The 16,097-nt window shown below is 39.8% G+C and overlaps 2 protein-coding genes across 2 annotated transcripts; one reads left to right on the forward strand and one right to left on the reverse strand.

Moving 5' to 3' along the window:
* The first annotated feature begins 281 nt into the window (after positions 1-281).
* fbln7 (fibulin 7) lies at positions 282-8,525 on the forward strand. Its single transcript, XM_079559658.1, has 8 exons — positions 282-548; positions 1,476-1,638; positions 2,275-2,451; positions 5,116-5,241; positions 5,979-6,116; positions 6,456-6,593; positions 7,074-7,212; positions 7,871-8,525. The coding sequence occupies exons 1-8, from the start codon at positions 474-476 to the stop codon at positions 8,241-8,243; spliced, it is 1,329 nt and encodes a 442-aa protein (XP_079415784.1). The 5' UTR covers positions 282-473; the 3' UTR covers positions 8,244-8,525.
* A 2,913-nt stretch (positions 8,526-11,438) lies between these two features.
* tmem87b (transmembrane protein 87B) lies at positions 11,439-15,137 on the reverse strand (the record flags this gene model as incomplete). The annotated part of the gene is made up of 16 exons (XM_079559436.1): positions 11,439-12,021; positions 12,107-12,177; positions 12,267-12,297; positions 12,386-12,438; positions 12,607-12,677; positions 12,758-12,834; positions 12,999-13,102; positions 13,177-13,235; positions 13,306-13,457; positions 13,581-13,648; positions 14,093-14,186; positions 14,259-14,358; positions 14,437-14,620; positions 14,697-14,758; positions 14,841-14,991; positions 15,090-15,137. 15 exons carry the CDS (start codon positions 15,135-15,137, stop codon positions 12,136-12,138), a joined length of 1,296 nt encoding a protein of 431 aa, XP_079415562.1. The 3' UTR covers positions 11,439-12,021; positions 12,107-12,135.
* Between the last annotated feature and the right edge of the window lie 960 nt (positions 15,138-16,097).

A 16,097-nucleotide genomic window follows, 5' to 3' on the forward strand; every position in this document is an offset into this window, starting at 1 on the left:
ACACGTGATAGTAACTTTTTTGGCCATCATAAACTTCCATGAAGCTACTGCAGATTCCAGCCTTTGTAACAGATGTGGCATAGGCTCCAGGCAACGCAGACAAATGCATTGATTAAAGGGCAGAGAAAAAGTAAAATGATCATGTCAAGAAAAGAGCGTTTAATCGGAAAAGCACAAAACCCAAAGGAAAGGAAGACCCTTTTATTCAACTGATCCAACTCTTTGGTCGTGAGTTGGTGAGTGAGTCGATGGGAGGAGGGATCCCGGCTGCTTGATGCTTGTGCGCAGAGTGTGGAGAGTAACTCTTAGCTGAGAGGAGAGCATCCTTCATAGGCACCTGATGCGCGTCTTGAAACCTTTGCAACGCTCTCAACGCAACTGCATGAAACACCATTGGATTACGCTTAACTGTCTCAAATAGTGGAGGAGAGGAGAAACGAGGACTTCAACTTGTTAAACATTATCCAGTAAAGATGGCACAATCTCACCGGCCCATCTATGTACTTCTGTGTTTGACAGCTGTCCTTACCAGTGATGCTGCTGTGCAGGTAAGAGATAAGTTTACATCTATTTGGAATAACATCATTGGCCTACCTAAAGCAACTTTCAGTAATGTTAGCTCTTTACTTTCTCAGCAAGAGGTAAATTATTGTGAATGTGTCTCAGCCAAACACATACTTGAAAATCAGGATAAACCAAGCAAAACCAACCAGCATAAATTAACTCCAGATAATTCAAAAATAGCTCAGATTGATCAGTACCCCTTACGATGGCCTGTTTGCAAATGCATTTGCATGGTTTTGGGGTTTACAGTTTTAACATTGAACCCATTTGTAGTGCAAAGGATGGAGTTGTATTGTACATGCTCCTCTGATTGCAATGCAGGAATTTAAGGTATGCTGCTCCACAGAAATTGTCCAAATGAGCATGTGATTATTAAGCTTTTCAGAACGAATTAGAGGTGCAATGCAAGGGTTGCACAACATCCCTTTAACTTAGGTTAGCTATTTTTAAGATGGGCCATTTTTGTATAAACCATTGGGTATGTTCCTGCCTTCTTACCACAGCACAAAGTACAAAGAGGACAGCAGTTTGGACCAATGTCCTCTGCACATCTGCCTGACAGACTTCCTCCAGCTGCAGGAGCTGTGGTAATGAGCTGAAAACATGAAGAAGACGGATGGTTTACACAGCTCTACTGGCAAATGCTACCTTTAGTTTAGGTGTTTAGTGCCTAGTAGCAATAAAACACGATTGTAAATGTCGTTTTATTGATTCTAACCAAAATTTGACATCATCGTAACCTTAACAACTGTGTTACCAATCATAACACTGTATTAGATTCAAATACATCATGCACCACAGTGGCATGTTGCTTTTGCATGTTTTATTACCAGTGAGGTAATTGCTGTGCTTGGCTTTGTTTTAGTAGAGACCCACAGGCTTTTATTAAGGCGGTCTTGCGTCTCTTGCAGAGCTGCATGGACAAGAACCAAGTGGTGGGGGTGCTCAGACAAATGGAGAAGTTCCTAAAAGGCCAAGAGGTCCGGTTCACGGAGGGTCTGCGCATCATGAAATCAAAACTGGCCAATCTTCAAAACTCAGTCTCTAAAATGCCACAAGCCGACCAGTCTGCAGGTGAGTCCATTTTCAATAACAATCCTTTGAAGTTACCATACAAATCCCATCATTAGATAGAAGTTGTCTTTTGCCTATATACAAGTTGGATATCTTGTGACACCAACTTGCCAGTGTGAAAGGCCAGAAAGTCTGTAAGTGAAAAAGATATGGCTGCAGAAGCTGATGTGCTTTTTAAAGCCCCAAGCCCCGATAAATGGAAGGAAAGAGGAAGTGTCAGGCACATGCTTAAACTAAAATGAAGTGAATGAAAGCACAGTCTCCATAAGTTTGCAGAATCTTTAAAGACAGCATTCTAAACAATTGTAAGGAAAAAAGAAAAAAAAAATCCTATCCAATAAGAAGATCCCAAAGCACACAAAAGTAAGTGTCATAACCACAATATAAACGTAACAAATCCAAGAACAACGCACATGTTTTATTTGAACAAAGCGTAACAATTGAGTGCTGTTACTTTTCAGCCTGATAAGATCAGACGGTGCTTTGCTTGCCTGTAAATGAGGCATTTCAAGCATCCTTTCCCATGAAGGGCTCGCTGCCCATAGACACGTGTCTGTCCTGAGGCGCTGAATGCCAGAGGATCCAGAGAGCACGATCCACATGTGACCATCTTTCCTCTGCTCCTTCTCTCCACAGCCCCCACCGCCTGCCCCTCCCTGGAAGCCCCTGCGCATGGAACAAAGTTTGGCTCAAAGTATTTTGTTGGACACGAGGTACATTTCACTTGCGCCCAGGGCTATCAGCTCGTTGGCCCGTCCACAAGAGTCTGTCAGGAGAATGGGAGCTGGACTGGTGTTGCTACAGTCTGTAAAGGTGAGACAGTATGTTAACAGGTGGAATCACACTGCCAAAAAACTACTATTGTTAAAAAGTAAAATCCACATTTAGCCTTTGGTCTATGAGATAAAACATCCTATAGGCCAATGTCCTTAAGCATTTATATATATATATGTATTCTAAGTAGTGAAATAGAATCTCCAATCTAAAATGTAAAGTTTTTTTTTTCTAAATGTGTAATTTTTATAGTCTTTCTATAATCTGTCTAACTATTTAAATAATCTCAAAAGGTATTCACTGCTCCACAATCTAGACATGCCAAATAAACAGTAGAGTAGAATCAAATGTCTCTTACAGAGATAACAAAGAAAAGAGGCATTCTTCAGCACGGCTGGGCTCTACTGAATGGAGTCCTCGTTAAAATGGCATTAAATGTCTTCGGACACAAAAACACCTGCACCACATTCCTCTGTGGGGTGCCCTCCCCTTTAAAGCACAGACTGATAAACAACAGAGGAGGGCTACTGTAGATACCCCGTCTCAAGCTCATGTTTCTAGGTCTTTGACTAATGGGCAAAGTAAAGTCTGTTGTTGTCTAAATAACTTCATCTGTATATTTTTATCATCATACAGTATGTTCATATAATTTATTATGCATGTGCTGGTTGCACAATTGGAAAAACTAACACCCTATTTGAATCTGCTTGACCTGTCCCACATAGTTGAGCACGTGCATTTATTGACATTCAAAGCTAAAATAACAGGACAGGGTTACACTGCACAGTATTACGTGTGTTCAGTGCTCACTATTAGATCTAAATTTAGACTCTGCTCAAAAAGCGGTATTGAACCTTTCTGGAAAAACATTAGTTGAAAACATTTAAAAATATCCAGCAAAGTGAAGTAGGTCTTTTCATGTTATGGTGCTGCGGTGGACTCTGGGAAAGTCAAATAAACATTAAAGGGGTTGGTTGTCATCCAGTGCACTGCGGCCTGCACGCCTCACCTCAGAGGGCGCTCCATCATCCTCACATCTGCACAGGCTTTCAGCTGACCACTGAGACCAAGATCAGAGGGAATAAAGAGCCACTTATTTACTTATTTTCTAATTTAACACAATACACTGGAGGGTTAGATGTCCATGAGATCATCTCCTGTGTTGTGGTTTCAACACTCAGTTAAAGTTTGGAGCATAAAAAGAAAAGATCGAAACTGAGGTTGGGATTGAGAGGAGGTTGCCATTCTTGGTCATAGGGAGAGTTTAATTGGAAAAGGAAATCTGCAGTTTTAATTTGCAATTGCTTTATACACTGCCTGAACAAATAAAAAGTCACCACAAAGAAAATGTCACACACTCTAATATTTGATAGCTTTGATTAAAGTACACATTCGCTGTGGCATTGTTTCAACAAGCTTCTGCAATGTCAAATCTTTTCACCGTGTCTCATGCTCTCTGAACCACTCTTTCCCAATGTGAGCCCGATGAATACTGTCATCAGGAAGAAGACATTCATTAATGGAATTCATTATACCTGAATCAGCCGATCTCATTCTTTGGGCACATAGTGTGGCTGAATCTAGACCTGAACCACTGCAGACCATAATACCCCAGAACATAAGTTAGTTATTATACGGCTCTTCACAATGCAAGTAGAACGCTCCATTGACTTGAATGGGATTTTCCAATGTTCTACCAGTCATTATTTTCTTATTGTTTCTTTCCTCTGAAAAAAGTAATGACCGCTGCCAATGGCAACGGAGTTTGTGCTTGTAATACAAGTCTGTCATATCACTCTGCAAGTAGTAGTAGAGGACACTATATCTGTCCCCGTCCCTGTGAGAGAAGTTGTGGGAATCGCTCGTGAAGTTAACGGGAGTCCGACTTTCAACCCTTTGTGTGTGGTTAAATCCAGGTGGCAATTTATTTATTTTTTTGGTCAGGCAGTGTTGTTTCCATCAAAACACGCAAATAAGTTATTTAGGGCTGTGCAAGTTGTATGTGATTAAATCCAAGGCCGAACTCAATTATCGAATGGTGCTTTTTAATCAACAGGTTTAGAGTCAATCCTGAAGCAGCAACATCTCATCGTTTGGAGTGAGTTTAGACATAATGGAAACTATTGTGTGTTTAAATGGTACTGGAGTGGAAAGCAATACTTTGCTATTTAAGCTGAGATGTATATTTGAAACCTCTCATAGCCAGATAAGAAAAAGCAATATTTATTTAAAATGATTAACTTGTTTCCTGATCACGGAGCTAGTGTTAGGGTTAAGGTTAGGTAAGTTGTGTTTCACTCACACAGATCTTACACATAGTGATCACACTGACATATAGGCTGTATGCTCTCCAGTCAACAGGCTTTGATATTTGGATGTGCATAATCATTAACCCTAATCTGGCAGATAACAGGTTAAATAAAAAACGAAGAAAAAAAAAGACTGATCAATGTGAAGACTTCAGCCTTAAAATCAGTTATTCCTCTCCATTATCTGTGATTTTGCCTTGTATATTTGTAAATATCACTCTGACCTGTGACAGCTTGCGTATTTTGAAGTCACTCACAACTGTCCCTACTAGTTTATGTAAAAGGCTCTTGTAGGATCCATTTAACATTCACGACTGATTTTTTTTTCTGAAACGTTGCTGAAATTTTGATTTGAATGTTATAAATAATAAGGTTGACAATGTTGTGTGTACAGACCTGAGTGTATGTGCCAGTAGCCCCTGTCTGAATGGAGGGACCTGTGTGGAGGGGGTGAACCAGTACAAGTGCACATGTCTTCAGAAGTGGAGCGGCTCCCACTGCCAGCACCCCACACAGACAGGTGAACTGAGCTGCACCATTGTCCTGTTTCTGTTTTTACTATACAGGAGATTCATAGGCATTACTTGCATTACGTAAAAGTAAAGACTGTGCATTTTTCTGTCACTAATGCCTCTCCAGTTACAAACCGCTCTAGCTAGGAATGCCATCTTTTAGATCAGTGAACTTCCCAACCAGGGTACTGTAGTTAGGGAAGTATTTGAGCTTTATTTTGAACACAACCTTTTGTCTTTTCACTAATGAATAGTTTTAGTATTAATAAAAGTTTCAGTTGAGGACTTTCTAAGTAATCTGCAGTACGCTCAAGGGTGGGGGTACATATGTAAGGTCCAAGGGTCCTCAATACATAAAAGGTTTCTAACCACTATTTTAGATTACCCTAAAGGCCAAGACCATAGGATTTAAATGTTTTTATGTGCTTATTTTTGCATTTCAATCAATTCACTGGACTACATTTCATATTATGCTTGTTGTTGTCTTCCTATATAAGAGCATAATGTAATAGCACATAATAGCGTTCATTTTATTACAGAGATTTGTAAAAACTTTCAGAGTGTAAAGATTTTCATTTGTTTGTTCTTTATTTTACCATGACCCGTTGAGATGGAGGTTTCAAAGCAAAAAAGTGCAATAACTGTAGTAAACAATTTGGAACCACACAGGCTGTGTTTTTAGTGGCCTCTCCTCCGTTACTGACGATTGCTCGCCGTTTGTTAACGGAATTGTCTCGTCACGCAGCGCCTCCTGAGTGGAGTGTCGTGAACGATCCAGCGTTCAGCCGGAAGCCCCGCTGCGCTCAGGTGAACCGGGCCCAGCACTGCAGCTGTGACGCAGGCTTCCACATGAGCGGCACCTCGGACAACAGCATCTGCCAGGGTGAGGGCCAGCCTAGTACGAGCAAGACTTTAGTGGTGTGATAGAAAAACAAGCTGTTGACTTTTCAAAGGCCATTGAGAAGGTTTGGAAAGTACATTAGTCATTAGAAGTTTACTGCATGTGCTGCGACCTCTGCAAAGAAACAACTATGGTGAATTGGTAAAAGTTCTGAGACTGCAATCTTAGGGGCCAGTCAGTGACAAACAAAATAATCCATTCCAGAGGTCACGAGCTGATTAGCCTCCATTTAGGTCACTGTGCTGTTTTTATAAGACCGATTTTTGTTAGTCTTCAGTCATATTGATTCTAACATGATTCTCACTGCTTGTCTCTTGATAGATGTAAATGAATGTGAAGTTTATCGACTGGACCAAGGAGGAAAGCTGTGCGTCCACGAATGTGTGAACGTCCCGGGCTCCTACCACTGCTCCTGCCCCAGCGGCTACAGGCTGCTCCCCGATGGGCGGAGCTGCGAGGGTGAGTGACAGGACTAAAACAGAGGACAAAGACCCATTCAGAGCGCTGGCTGCTGCAGAATCTGGCTCTTATGTCAGAAAGAAATACCTGCAAATTGCCCTGCTCCTTTGCCAAAACATACAGCAGTTGCTATCATATATTTGGTAAATGATATTGTGCACGTCCGATTCACTAAAAGTTCCTTGTAGTTATTGTGACAAGTTTGCTCTCTGCACAAACCACTGCTTTTATGTGCACCTTTGTAGCTGAGCAAAAGCCGTCAGTGGAACACATGACTTCACCCTCTTTCCAGCAAAAAGTGAAAAAAAAAATAAAAAAAATCTTTAGGACAGCCATTTGTGGGAGACTAAACTAAAAGCCAAATAAAACACCCCCGGCTCTGACCATGGTAACCAGGAAGTGCACAGTTCGTCTGGCAAGTCTCTCCCCTCTGCTTCTGCCTTTGCTTTTACACGGCTCTGCTAATGTTGTGTCCTCCAGATGTGGACGAGTGCTTGAGCCAGAGGCACAACTGCACCAACGGGACGACCTGCATCAACACAGGGGGAGGTTTTCAGTGCGTCAGCCCCGAGTGTCCCAGGTCACACGGACACATCCACTATGTCAAGACATCACCTTTGTAAGTTTGTAATCGTAACATAGTACCTGAGACTTTATGTTAACTACTGTTATCACTGTTTTTCTGCCTGTCATTGAAATACATCTGTAGTGGCAGCACTGACACAGCTGGGAAATGTCACTCTGCTACAATGGAGAAATTACATAATGTGTGTTTGACATGTGCAGGATACACCAAAAAAAAAAGTCGCTACCTGGTTTTAACCAACTGTTTTGATCTGGGGTTGCTGCAGTTGATCAGGTCTAGTTTCAGCAACATCATGAATCCAAAGAACGAGAGGGTTATTCCATCAATGGACTTCGTCTTCCTCAACGACAGGGGCATATTCCAAAATGTCAACGCCAGGATTTATCGGGCTCACATTTTCAGTAGTTCAGGGAGCATGAGACATAATTTTCACACATGGATTTGGATTGACCAGACCTTAACCCTATTGAGAATGTGCTGGAGAAGGCTTTGTGCAGTGGTTTCATTCTCTCATCATCATCAGTACATCATCTTGGTCAGACAGTGTACATGGCAAATTACAGTAAGGGTATTGTTTGTAGTAGTGATCCAATCCAATTAAATAAGATGCCTCTGGACAACTGTGGGATCACAATGTAACTTTAAAACAATATTCATGGTTCTGATCATGACTGAATGCTCTGTTCCACAGTCAGTGTGAGAGAAACCCCTGCCCGATGGACAGCCGCCCTTGTCAGCTGGCTCCTAAAACAGTGTCCTTCCACTACCTGTCCCTGTCGTCCAATCTGCCGATTCCTGCCACTCTGTTCAGGATGGCCACAGCCACAGCCCCAGGACGCACCGGGCCAGACAGCCTGCGCTTTGGGATTGTGGGCGGTAACTCCAGAGGGATGTTTGTGATGCAGCGCTCGGACAGACAGACCGGAGAGCTGATTCTAGTGCAGCAGCTGCAGGGTCCACAGCAGATCAGCGTCGATGTGGACATGTCCGAATACAGCGACCGCGTCTTTCAGGCCAAACATGTGGCTAAGGTTCACATCATGGTGTCACCGCACAACTTTTAAATCTACATTCAGGGCTCTCCATGGGGAAGGATGAAAAACTGAACTGGGTGGTTATTCTGCCCACATTTTTGTCCAAATGTTCTTGTGTTAAATCAGTGGAAAAACATGAATGTTACAAGATGTGGACATTACTCAACATCTTTTTACATTGCTTTACTATGGTCATGAGTTTTGACTGTGGCTCAGGGCCTTTCTGCTGGTCTCATGCTTACTATATGCACTTTTCCTCTATATTTCCCATAGTTTTATAGTTTTATCAGTACATAGGCGGCTTAATTTATTGGAAATATTGTTGTTATTTTTATACTGTGTAACAGTGTCCTTTGCTTTCTTTGACGATACAAAAGGCTGCTTTATATTTTTATAGCACTGTAGATTTAGTACTGTATCAAAGCATAGTTATTGTATTAGTCATTTTCTGTATATTGCCCAGAGACACGTCTTGTTACTTAAATCAAAGGCTTTACAGTGAGCTTTCCAGGGCACAACTCTGTTCGTCTGGAATTTTAATTGTCACATTATTGAAATAAAAGTCCAAACCTTCAGTTTTTGTTAAGAGCTGCTTTTGTTGACATTGAACACTGTGCTATTGAATATCATTGTGGCAGCAGCTTTAAATTTTCCTCTATTGAAGGTGAAATTCAGTGAGTGAAAGGCATACGTCTGTTTGAAAAGTAATCTGTACAGCAGAAACCTTTAATAAAAGTAAATAAAAATATATAAATATTCTTAATAACAAGAGCACAGACACATGATGTCCATGAACCCACTCTTACTCAGTGTTTCTAACTGTATTAAAACAGAAGCATGTCTCAGAAGTACAAATATAGAATCATACTCTGGTATTTTATTTATTTGACCTTTATTTAACCAGGACGGTCCAGCAGATTAGGAATCTCATTTCCTGGGGAGTCCTGGCTCCAGAGGGGAACCTATTGTATATATTTTTGTAGTATTCCTGTTTTCTTAACCTCTTAACCCCACACCATAACCAAGTACATTTTCTCCAGTTTGGCTTTACCCTAATCTAAAAGCTTCTTGAAAAAAGCATCACAATGGAAACAAAAACACGACTACAAAGCAACAAAGACTAGTGATAAAAAAGCAACAAAAAAATTGACAAAAACACACCTAAAAAGCAACAAAAATACAACAAAAAAGGGACAAAAACGTGACAAAAAGGGACGAAACCAAGTCAAAAATGAGACAATAAAAGTTTTCTAGGCCATTGATTTAGCTTTCCAATGATGAGGTATAACACTGGCATGTAGGCTGTAAGCTCAAGTCGACAAGCTTTTAGATTTGGGTAAAGCTGACCTGGAGAAAATGTGCTCAGTTAAGGGAGGGGGTAACAGGAATACAAAGTGTCAAAGGCAAATGGAATCAACTAAGCAACAAAACACAAGTCACTTGTAAGAGAAATCTGGCCAGCCGTGTGTGGTTTTTACTTGTCACAAAGTTTAAAGGCGTCAGTGGCAACAGCTGTGGGCATGTTATTGCACTTACTTCAGGGACTAATACTAACCCTTTTCTTCTGATCTGTGCTTTAGTTTTCTCAGCTGAAGTGGTTGAATTTGGCACAAAACAGTGACTGTTAATGACCAGTGACATAATCCTCAATTGTGGACAAATACAAAGATTAGATGTAATGCCTTAGCAACCTTAAGTTTGACGGGAACACAACAAACCACTGCACTAAAGACCATGTGGAGGTCACTGATTTTTCTTTCCTGCATAGCCCATATGATGGACTTCATACTATAGCTGTACAGAAGACACCATCTCTAAATCAAATTCCTTGCATTCCTTCTGTATTATTTACATCCCGGCTACGGCAAAGCTAACACTGAAGCGTCCACTCAGTGTGAGATCTTTTATATCAACATAAAAACCACAAAACGTACAAAAGAAAATACAGAGGTGTTTCAGGTGCTCTCAATAAACCCCACTGAGCCACACGTTTTCCTGAATGTTTGGACCAGCTAAAATGGGCCTATGAATGTATGTTTGTGTCAGACTAGAATAGAAAATGAAAAGCTATAACATGAGGTAAATGCAGCTGTGTCCAACATACAATAATATATAGAGGGCATTTATAGATCCATATTTTCTAAGCAAAACCCTCAATGTTACAAATACCTTTCAACACTTTACATTGGAATTTGTTGTGACATCTGCATACTTTCTCTAGAATATACAGTATTATCCCACAGCTTGATTAATGTGCTTGTGCTCATCCTTATGCACAAATATATTTATTATGATCATTTGAATGTGGAAATGACAGAAAACCCAAATCCTATTTTAAATGAGTTTAATCATATACACATTTCCTGAAAAGGAAGAGGAAAACTGCTGGTATGAAGAGCACACTTCCTCCCAAAGTCACTTTATCCTGATGCTTTTGCACCTGTGGAATAATTATGAAATAACAGGAATCAGCCAAAGCCATCTGTACAAATACCCAGGTCCGCTGCAGGTGTCTGCGCAGTCTTACATAACACAAAGACTGTGTGCCACCAAAAGCACAATTACTCCAGCTTTCCAACCATTAAAAAAAGAACACACTGAAAACACCATTCAGGTGACCGGCTTGTGCCTGTGCCGAACATCGAGAACTGAATGATGTACAGAACATATATATCTCAAGAAAAAGTAACAAGTAAAATTAATGATTTTGTCGAGCAAAGAAAGCAACAGCTACAAAGAACGTCGACCCAAGCTGCCTGTTGCTTTGACAAAGACATCATAGAAATGGAAGAACACCTCGTAAACATGAAGAAGCCACATCAACTTAAGTACACTTTGAACAAATAAATAATATCAATGTCAACATACACAACCGTATATTGCTCTTATTTTGGAAAACAGAAAAGCTTCCCACACACATACAGTAGATTCAAACTTGAACAGGACTGTGTAGAAAGATCACAAAGATAACTACAATTCTAAACCCATTTACACTGGTATTAAAATAATCTGTGCATCGCTCTCCAAACACAACACTGTAGACGGGCTCGCAGACACCAAAGAGAGAAACTTCACTTCTCAATAACCTCCGAAAACATAGGCACAGCTTTGATCATCAAAGTGCATTAGAGCTAATTTGAAACGGTGTCTGGAGTGAAACGTTTTTTCCTTAACTTAGATCTTCGCTCAATGGACCTTACTCGATACATTTTGAACATCTAATCCTTTTTCTTGCACTTTTTCCTCTTTTGTATCTTATTTGGGCAAATAGGTCTGCCCCAAGATTTTGTGCAGAGGACAACCTAAGTATGTGAGATTTACGTAATAACTTGCACGACACGGCCTAGTCTTGGAACATGACATTTCCACATCAAATAAACATGCAGAGGCTCCATTCGTTCTCCAATATGGTTGACTGTTTTTTTTTTTAAATAAATCCCCCCTTGGTTTATTTTGTGTGAAAATAGCTTTTACCTTTCGCCCATTCTTAAATACAAAATTTTATCATACTCTTTCTCAATAATAATATTTTATGCCTCCCCTGAACCACCTCCGTATCGTTCAGTTTATGTTCACGCATGAGGCGACTGCTCTTGTTAATCTGGTAAAATAATCAAAAGGATATGACGAAAATAAATACAGCACTTAATAAAATGACACATTCTCTTTGGGAAAAAAAAGGCTGGAAACTGATCGCTTCAGGAAATCACTGATTCGCCGTCAGTGCAAAGTCTAATGTTGTTCAAGCGTTAAAACAACAAACGGTCCCCACAAACTGTTTCACGTCGCTTCATCCACTGAAGTAACACTGAAACATAAAAAATAAAAAAAAGTCATAAGTTACGGTGTGCTGGGTAAGACGAGGCTAAGGCAACTTAAAAAAAAAAAACTACCTCTGTGTCAGTTGGTCTCAAATAAAGCATCACTCCAGTTTTGACATCTCGTACTTGGTCGTCATAATTTCCTGAAAAACGAGGCAACAAATGTTCTTATTTTACAAATCACTACTAAAATATAAATAATACTAAAAAACTTGAGGTTAAATGACAGTACCTCATCTGAGTCGAGCAGGACAGGCAGAGCTCTGCGGTGATGAAAACAGAATCAATAGTGAGATGCCTTTACAAGCAATTTACATGAAATGCAATGAGGTAAAGTTAATATGAGCTTACACATCAGTGATTGAGCTAGGAATGTTGTCCTCCACCCATTTCAAGTCTTCATCCTGTAAAAAGACAGAATGCGTAATGCTGCCACCTGCTGCACTGTACTTAAACTACATATTTTCATTTTAAATTGTTAATATTTATTTCTACATCACTTTACAACAGCCAGAGTCCAAATGAGAAAAACACATCACTTCTTTGAGCAGAAGCAAGAACAATGTACCTACCGGGTTTGCTTCTGCAGGTTTAGCCGTACCATTGGTCTCATTTTTGGCTGCTCTTAACTTGATGCCGTCAGCTGAATAAAAATAATAATTTGATATTTTTGTTTTGCAAAATAAACTTAAACGGACACAATAATATCAAACATTACATTACCCAGATTTGAATTGGCCAAGAACTCCTCAATCTCTTCATCATCTTCAGAGTCGTCAATAAGAGGCGTGAAAGCATATCTGTGATAAAAAAAACAACTTAATAATGTGTGAATAAATCGAATAATTAGGTTAGAAAGAACGGATCATATTTCTATTTCATATTCAATGAATACATCACAACAGCAGCGTCGTGCAGGATTTTCCAAGTATTGCACATTTGATCACACAAGTTGTGGACGCACCTTTGGTTGTTTGCAGATGGTCTCCATAAAAACATAATGACGAGCAAAATGGCCGAGAACAAGAACCTCCAGAAAGCGTCTTCCACCCACAGCTCGATCCAGTCCTTCACGGGGAACATTTGAAAACATAAATCATTCATCATTAAGAAAAGGCCAGTGCAATGTATTTAACACTTACTGACTGGCAATTCGCAAGACGAAATTTCTTTGCAATCCATGCCATGAAGATGATGGAGGCTAATAAAAGGAATAAAAAGATGTTTATTTGTTGTTGTTCTAATCAATACAGACAGAAATATAAACTTACCAAGAACAGCAAAGATGAGTGTGTTTGTAAAATGTCTGTAAAGAGACAACTTGACCGGGTTCCTCCTGAGTTTCAGAGTCTTGATGGTTTGTGCCAGGCTGACAAATATGTTCATGGAAGTCAAGGAGAACACAGCAAACAAACAACCCCAACTACAACACTTTATAAGCCAAAATTAAGTATTATACCACGTAGCTAAAGGGAGATCCCTTGCCCTAGTTTAGGCTTGTTGTGAATGAGGAGCAGAGGAAAAAGGTGCACAAAAGGATATCCACCAGCAGAGAGAGGAGTCAAGCAGAGCCAGGGGAATGTTGGCCAGCAGGGCCAAGTCTGAGTCTTTCGCCTAGAGGTCAGTGTAGGACACACAGGAGGAGACGGAGGAGAGAAGGCGGGAAAACAAATCAAAGAGGATCTGAGATTTAAAAAGCAAATACATCACAGAACCAATGACCATAGCAAAAACAGTAGAAAAATAATCAACAAAAGTAATAGAAACCATCTATACGAAGAGCAAATGTCACACCAAAATCTGACTATTCTAATAACCTAGAGCAGCAAATGGAAGGATATGAACCAGATGGCACAGGAATCGAGTATGGCCAGAACAACTTCAGTAATGAGAGCTGGGCCATTGTCACGACCCTTCAACGCAGACACACCCAACACATAATTAAACTGAAACCAGTTGCTAGATCTCTCTTAGCCAATTCCAACATGTTAACGATTTAAACAACCAAAACTATTTCAGCAATTTATTTATGCAAATTTCTCTCATCAAATGACTCACCCCAGTAATTCGTAGGACCCCTTCAATGCTTGCAAAAGCAAAGTAGAGCATCCCCAAACCAACGACCCTGTGCATAACTGTCCCTAGCCGAGGCCTGCAATGAACAGATTAGAAATTATAATACTTTTGTTAAGCATAATATGGCTAATATTATTTGATTACATACTTCACAATGCCATAACCAAGGCTGACGATGATGACGAGCAGTCGCGCAAGGGTCCTCTTTAGTGCAGAAACCAATTCGGCAAAAATCAACAACCCTGATGCTGTAAAAGAAAATAAATATTTCAAAATTAGTGTCTTACCATCCGCGTAAATATTTGTAAAATCCTGTGGGCACTCACTTGCAGAGCCAACAGCATTTGTGTTTTCATATTCAGCACAAAAGACTGCCTTCTCCACCATCCCGAGGAATATGACCCCAGCAATCCAGAACTGAATCCGGAGAAGGTCTTTCCAGTAACAGGCAGCCCAAACGAACCAGAGCACAGCATACAAGATGTACACTATGCACATCACCATATAGAACTACAGGAAAAGGACATCATAATAGTACTGTATTTTTTAAATCAGAATAGGAAAGTCATTTTATTCATCAGCATACAATCATCAAAGGCCACTCAGTGATGGATATGTAGCCATGGTCACCTCGCATCTCCAAATGCACTGGGAAAATAAAAGACATTAGGCATTTCATTTAAGTAATTTCAATTTCATTTACAAAATAAAAGAGAAATAATGTATTTACTTGTTAAATTCCAGTGGCTAATTTTATTAGGCTGGATTGTCACAACCAGCAGATACGGGCCATCCCTCCATGTGGTGGCAATCACATCTTGTTTAGCATTGCTGCTGTTGTTGTCATATTCATCATAAATCAATCTGGTGTAATTGGGATCCTAAATATGACACACAAAACAAGTTCATATTTACTGATAGTGTAACAGATTTGCTGCATTTATTAAATAAACCACATGTATCATAAAAATGTACACACCTTTAAATTACGATTAAGAACTGGGAGAGCAGGACGATGTTCCGCCATTGCTTTCTGAAAAAGAAAAACACCACATAAATAACTTGAAGATAAACTTAAAAAAATGTGTATGAACTAACATTGAGTATGGGGAGAGTCTTGCCAATGCATGTTATTGGCTTGTGAATGTGTTCAATGACTTCTCCATGGACCATAGGATTTGGATCCAGGCCTTCATGAGTTTGTGGCGTCTTCTCGTACATTTCCTGCAAGCAGTTAACACTTAACTATTACATGTCTCAATCAACATCATTAAAATTTCCTCGATTGAGAAGAACTTACTTCAATGTTGTTGAATTCATTGTGACAGGGGTAGTATTTCAAAAGCCAGTGGATAGTTAAATTCACCTTCTCTGGGCAGCTACATGCCACAACTGAAGAACAGAGAGATAACGACATGAAATATGGAGAAGAGTTGCAGTTGGGCATGAAAGATAAAATTATTACAGCACCTTTCAGATATATGTCTGTGTTTTTGTACATGGATTTTCTTTTCATGAGTGGCTTGGATGACTGTAGAACAAAACAATGCATAGGAGTAAACATAACATTAATATAAATCATATACAATTACAAAGGGCTTAAGCAACTTGCCATATAATTATTTCACATACAGATTTACGATTCAGACAACGCACTAAGATGATGTTGCATTGGACCAAAGTCAACAAAGAAACTGAAACGTCTCAAAACCTAAATAATTGATAAAGACTTTCCAAGTACAGTAGCCCTACGCTTTTACCCTTGTTCGTGTTTCCAGTCATGGCTTTATTCTTGAACTAGGAAGTACATTGACTATTGATTTTAAGGAGATATCATTAGGTGTCAGCTAGCAGCGAGATGACACCTTCTAAAACTATTTCTTGTAGTAATTTTCTATAGTAATACAATTAAGATATCTGAAATTATATATTACTAGCCAAAAGAACCACGTTATTCGTCACTTCATGGATGTCACAGTGCAATACC

The sequence above is a fragment of the Gobius niger genome, assembly GCF_951799975.1.
Source record: "Gobius niger genome assembly, chromosome: 7".
NCBI lineage: Eukaryota > Metazoa > Chordata > Actinopteri > Gobiiformes > Gobiidae > Gobius > Gobius niger.

Coding starts and splice junctions, on each gene's coding strand:
- fbln7 (XM_079559658.1), top strand. CDS start 474: ATGGCACAATCTCACCGGCCCATCTATGTACTTCTGTGTTTGACAGCT. Junction 1,639..2,274: donor ACAAGCCGACCAGTCTGCAG/GTGAGTCCATTT, acceptor TTCTCTCCACAG/CCCCCACCGCCTGCCCCTCC. Junction 2,452..5,115: donor TGTTGCTACAGTCTGTAAAG/GTGAGACAGTAT, acceptor TTGTGTGTACAG/ACCTGAGTGTATGTGCCAGT.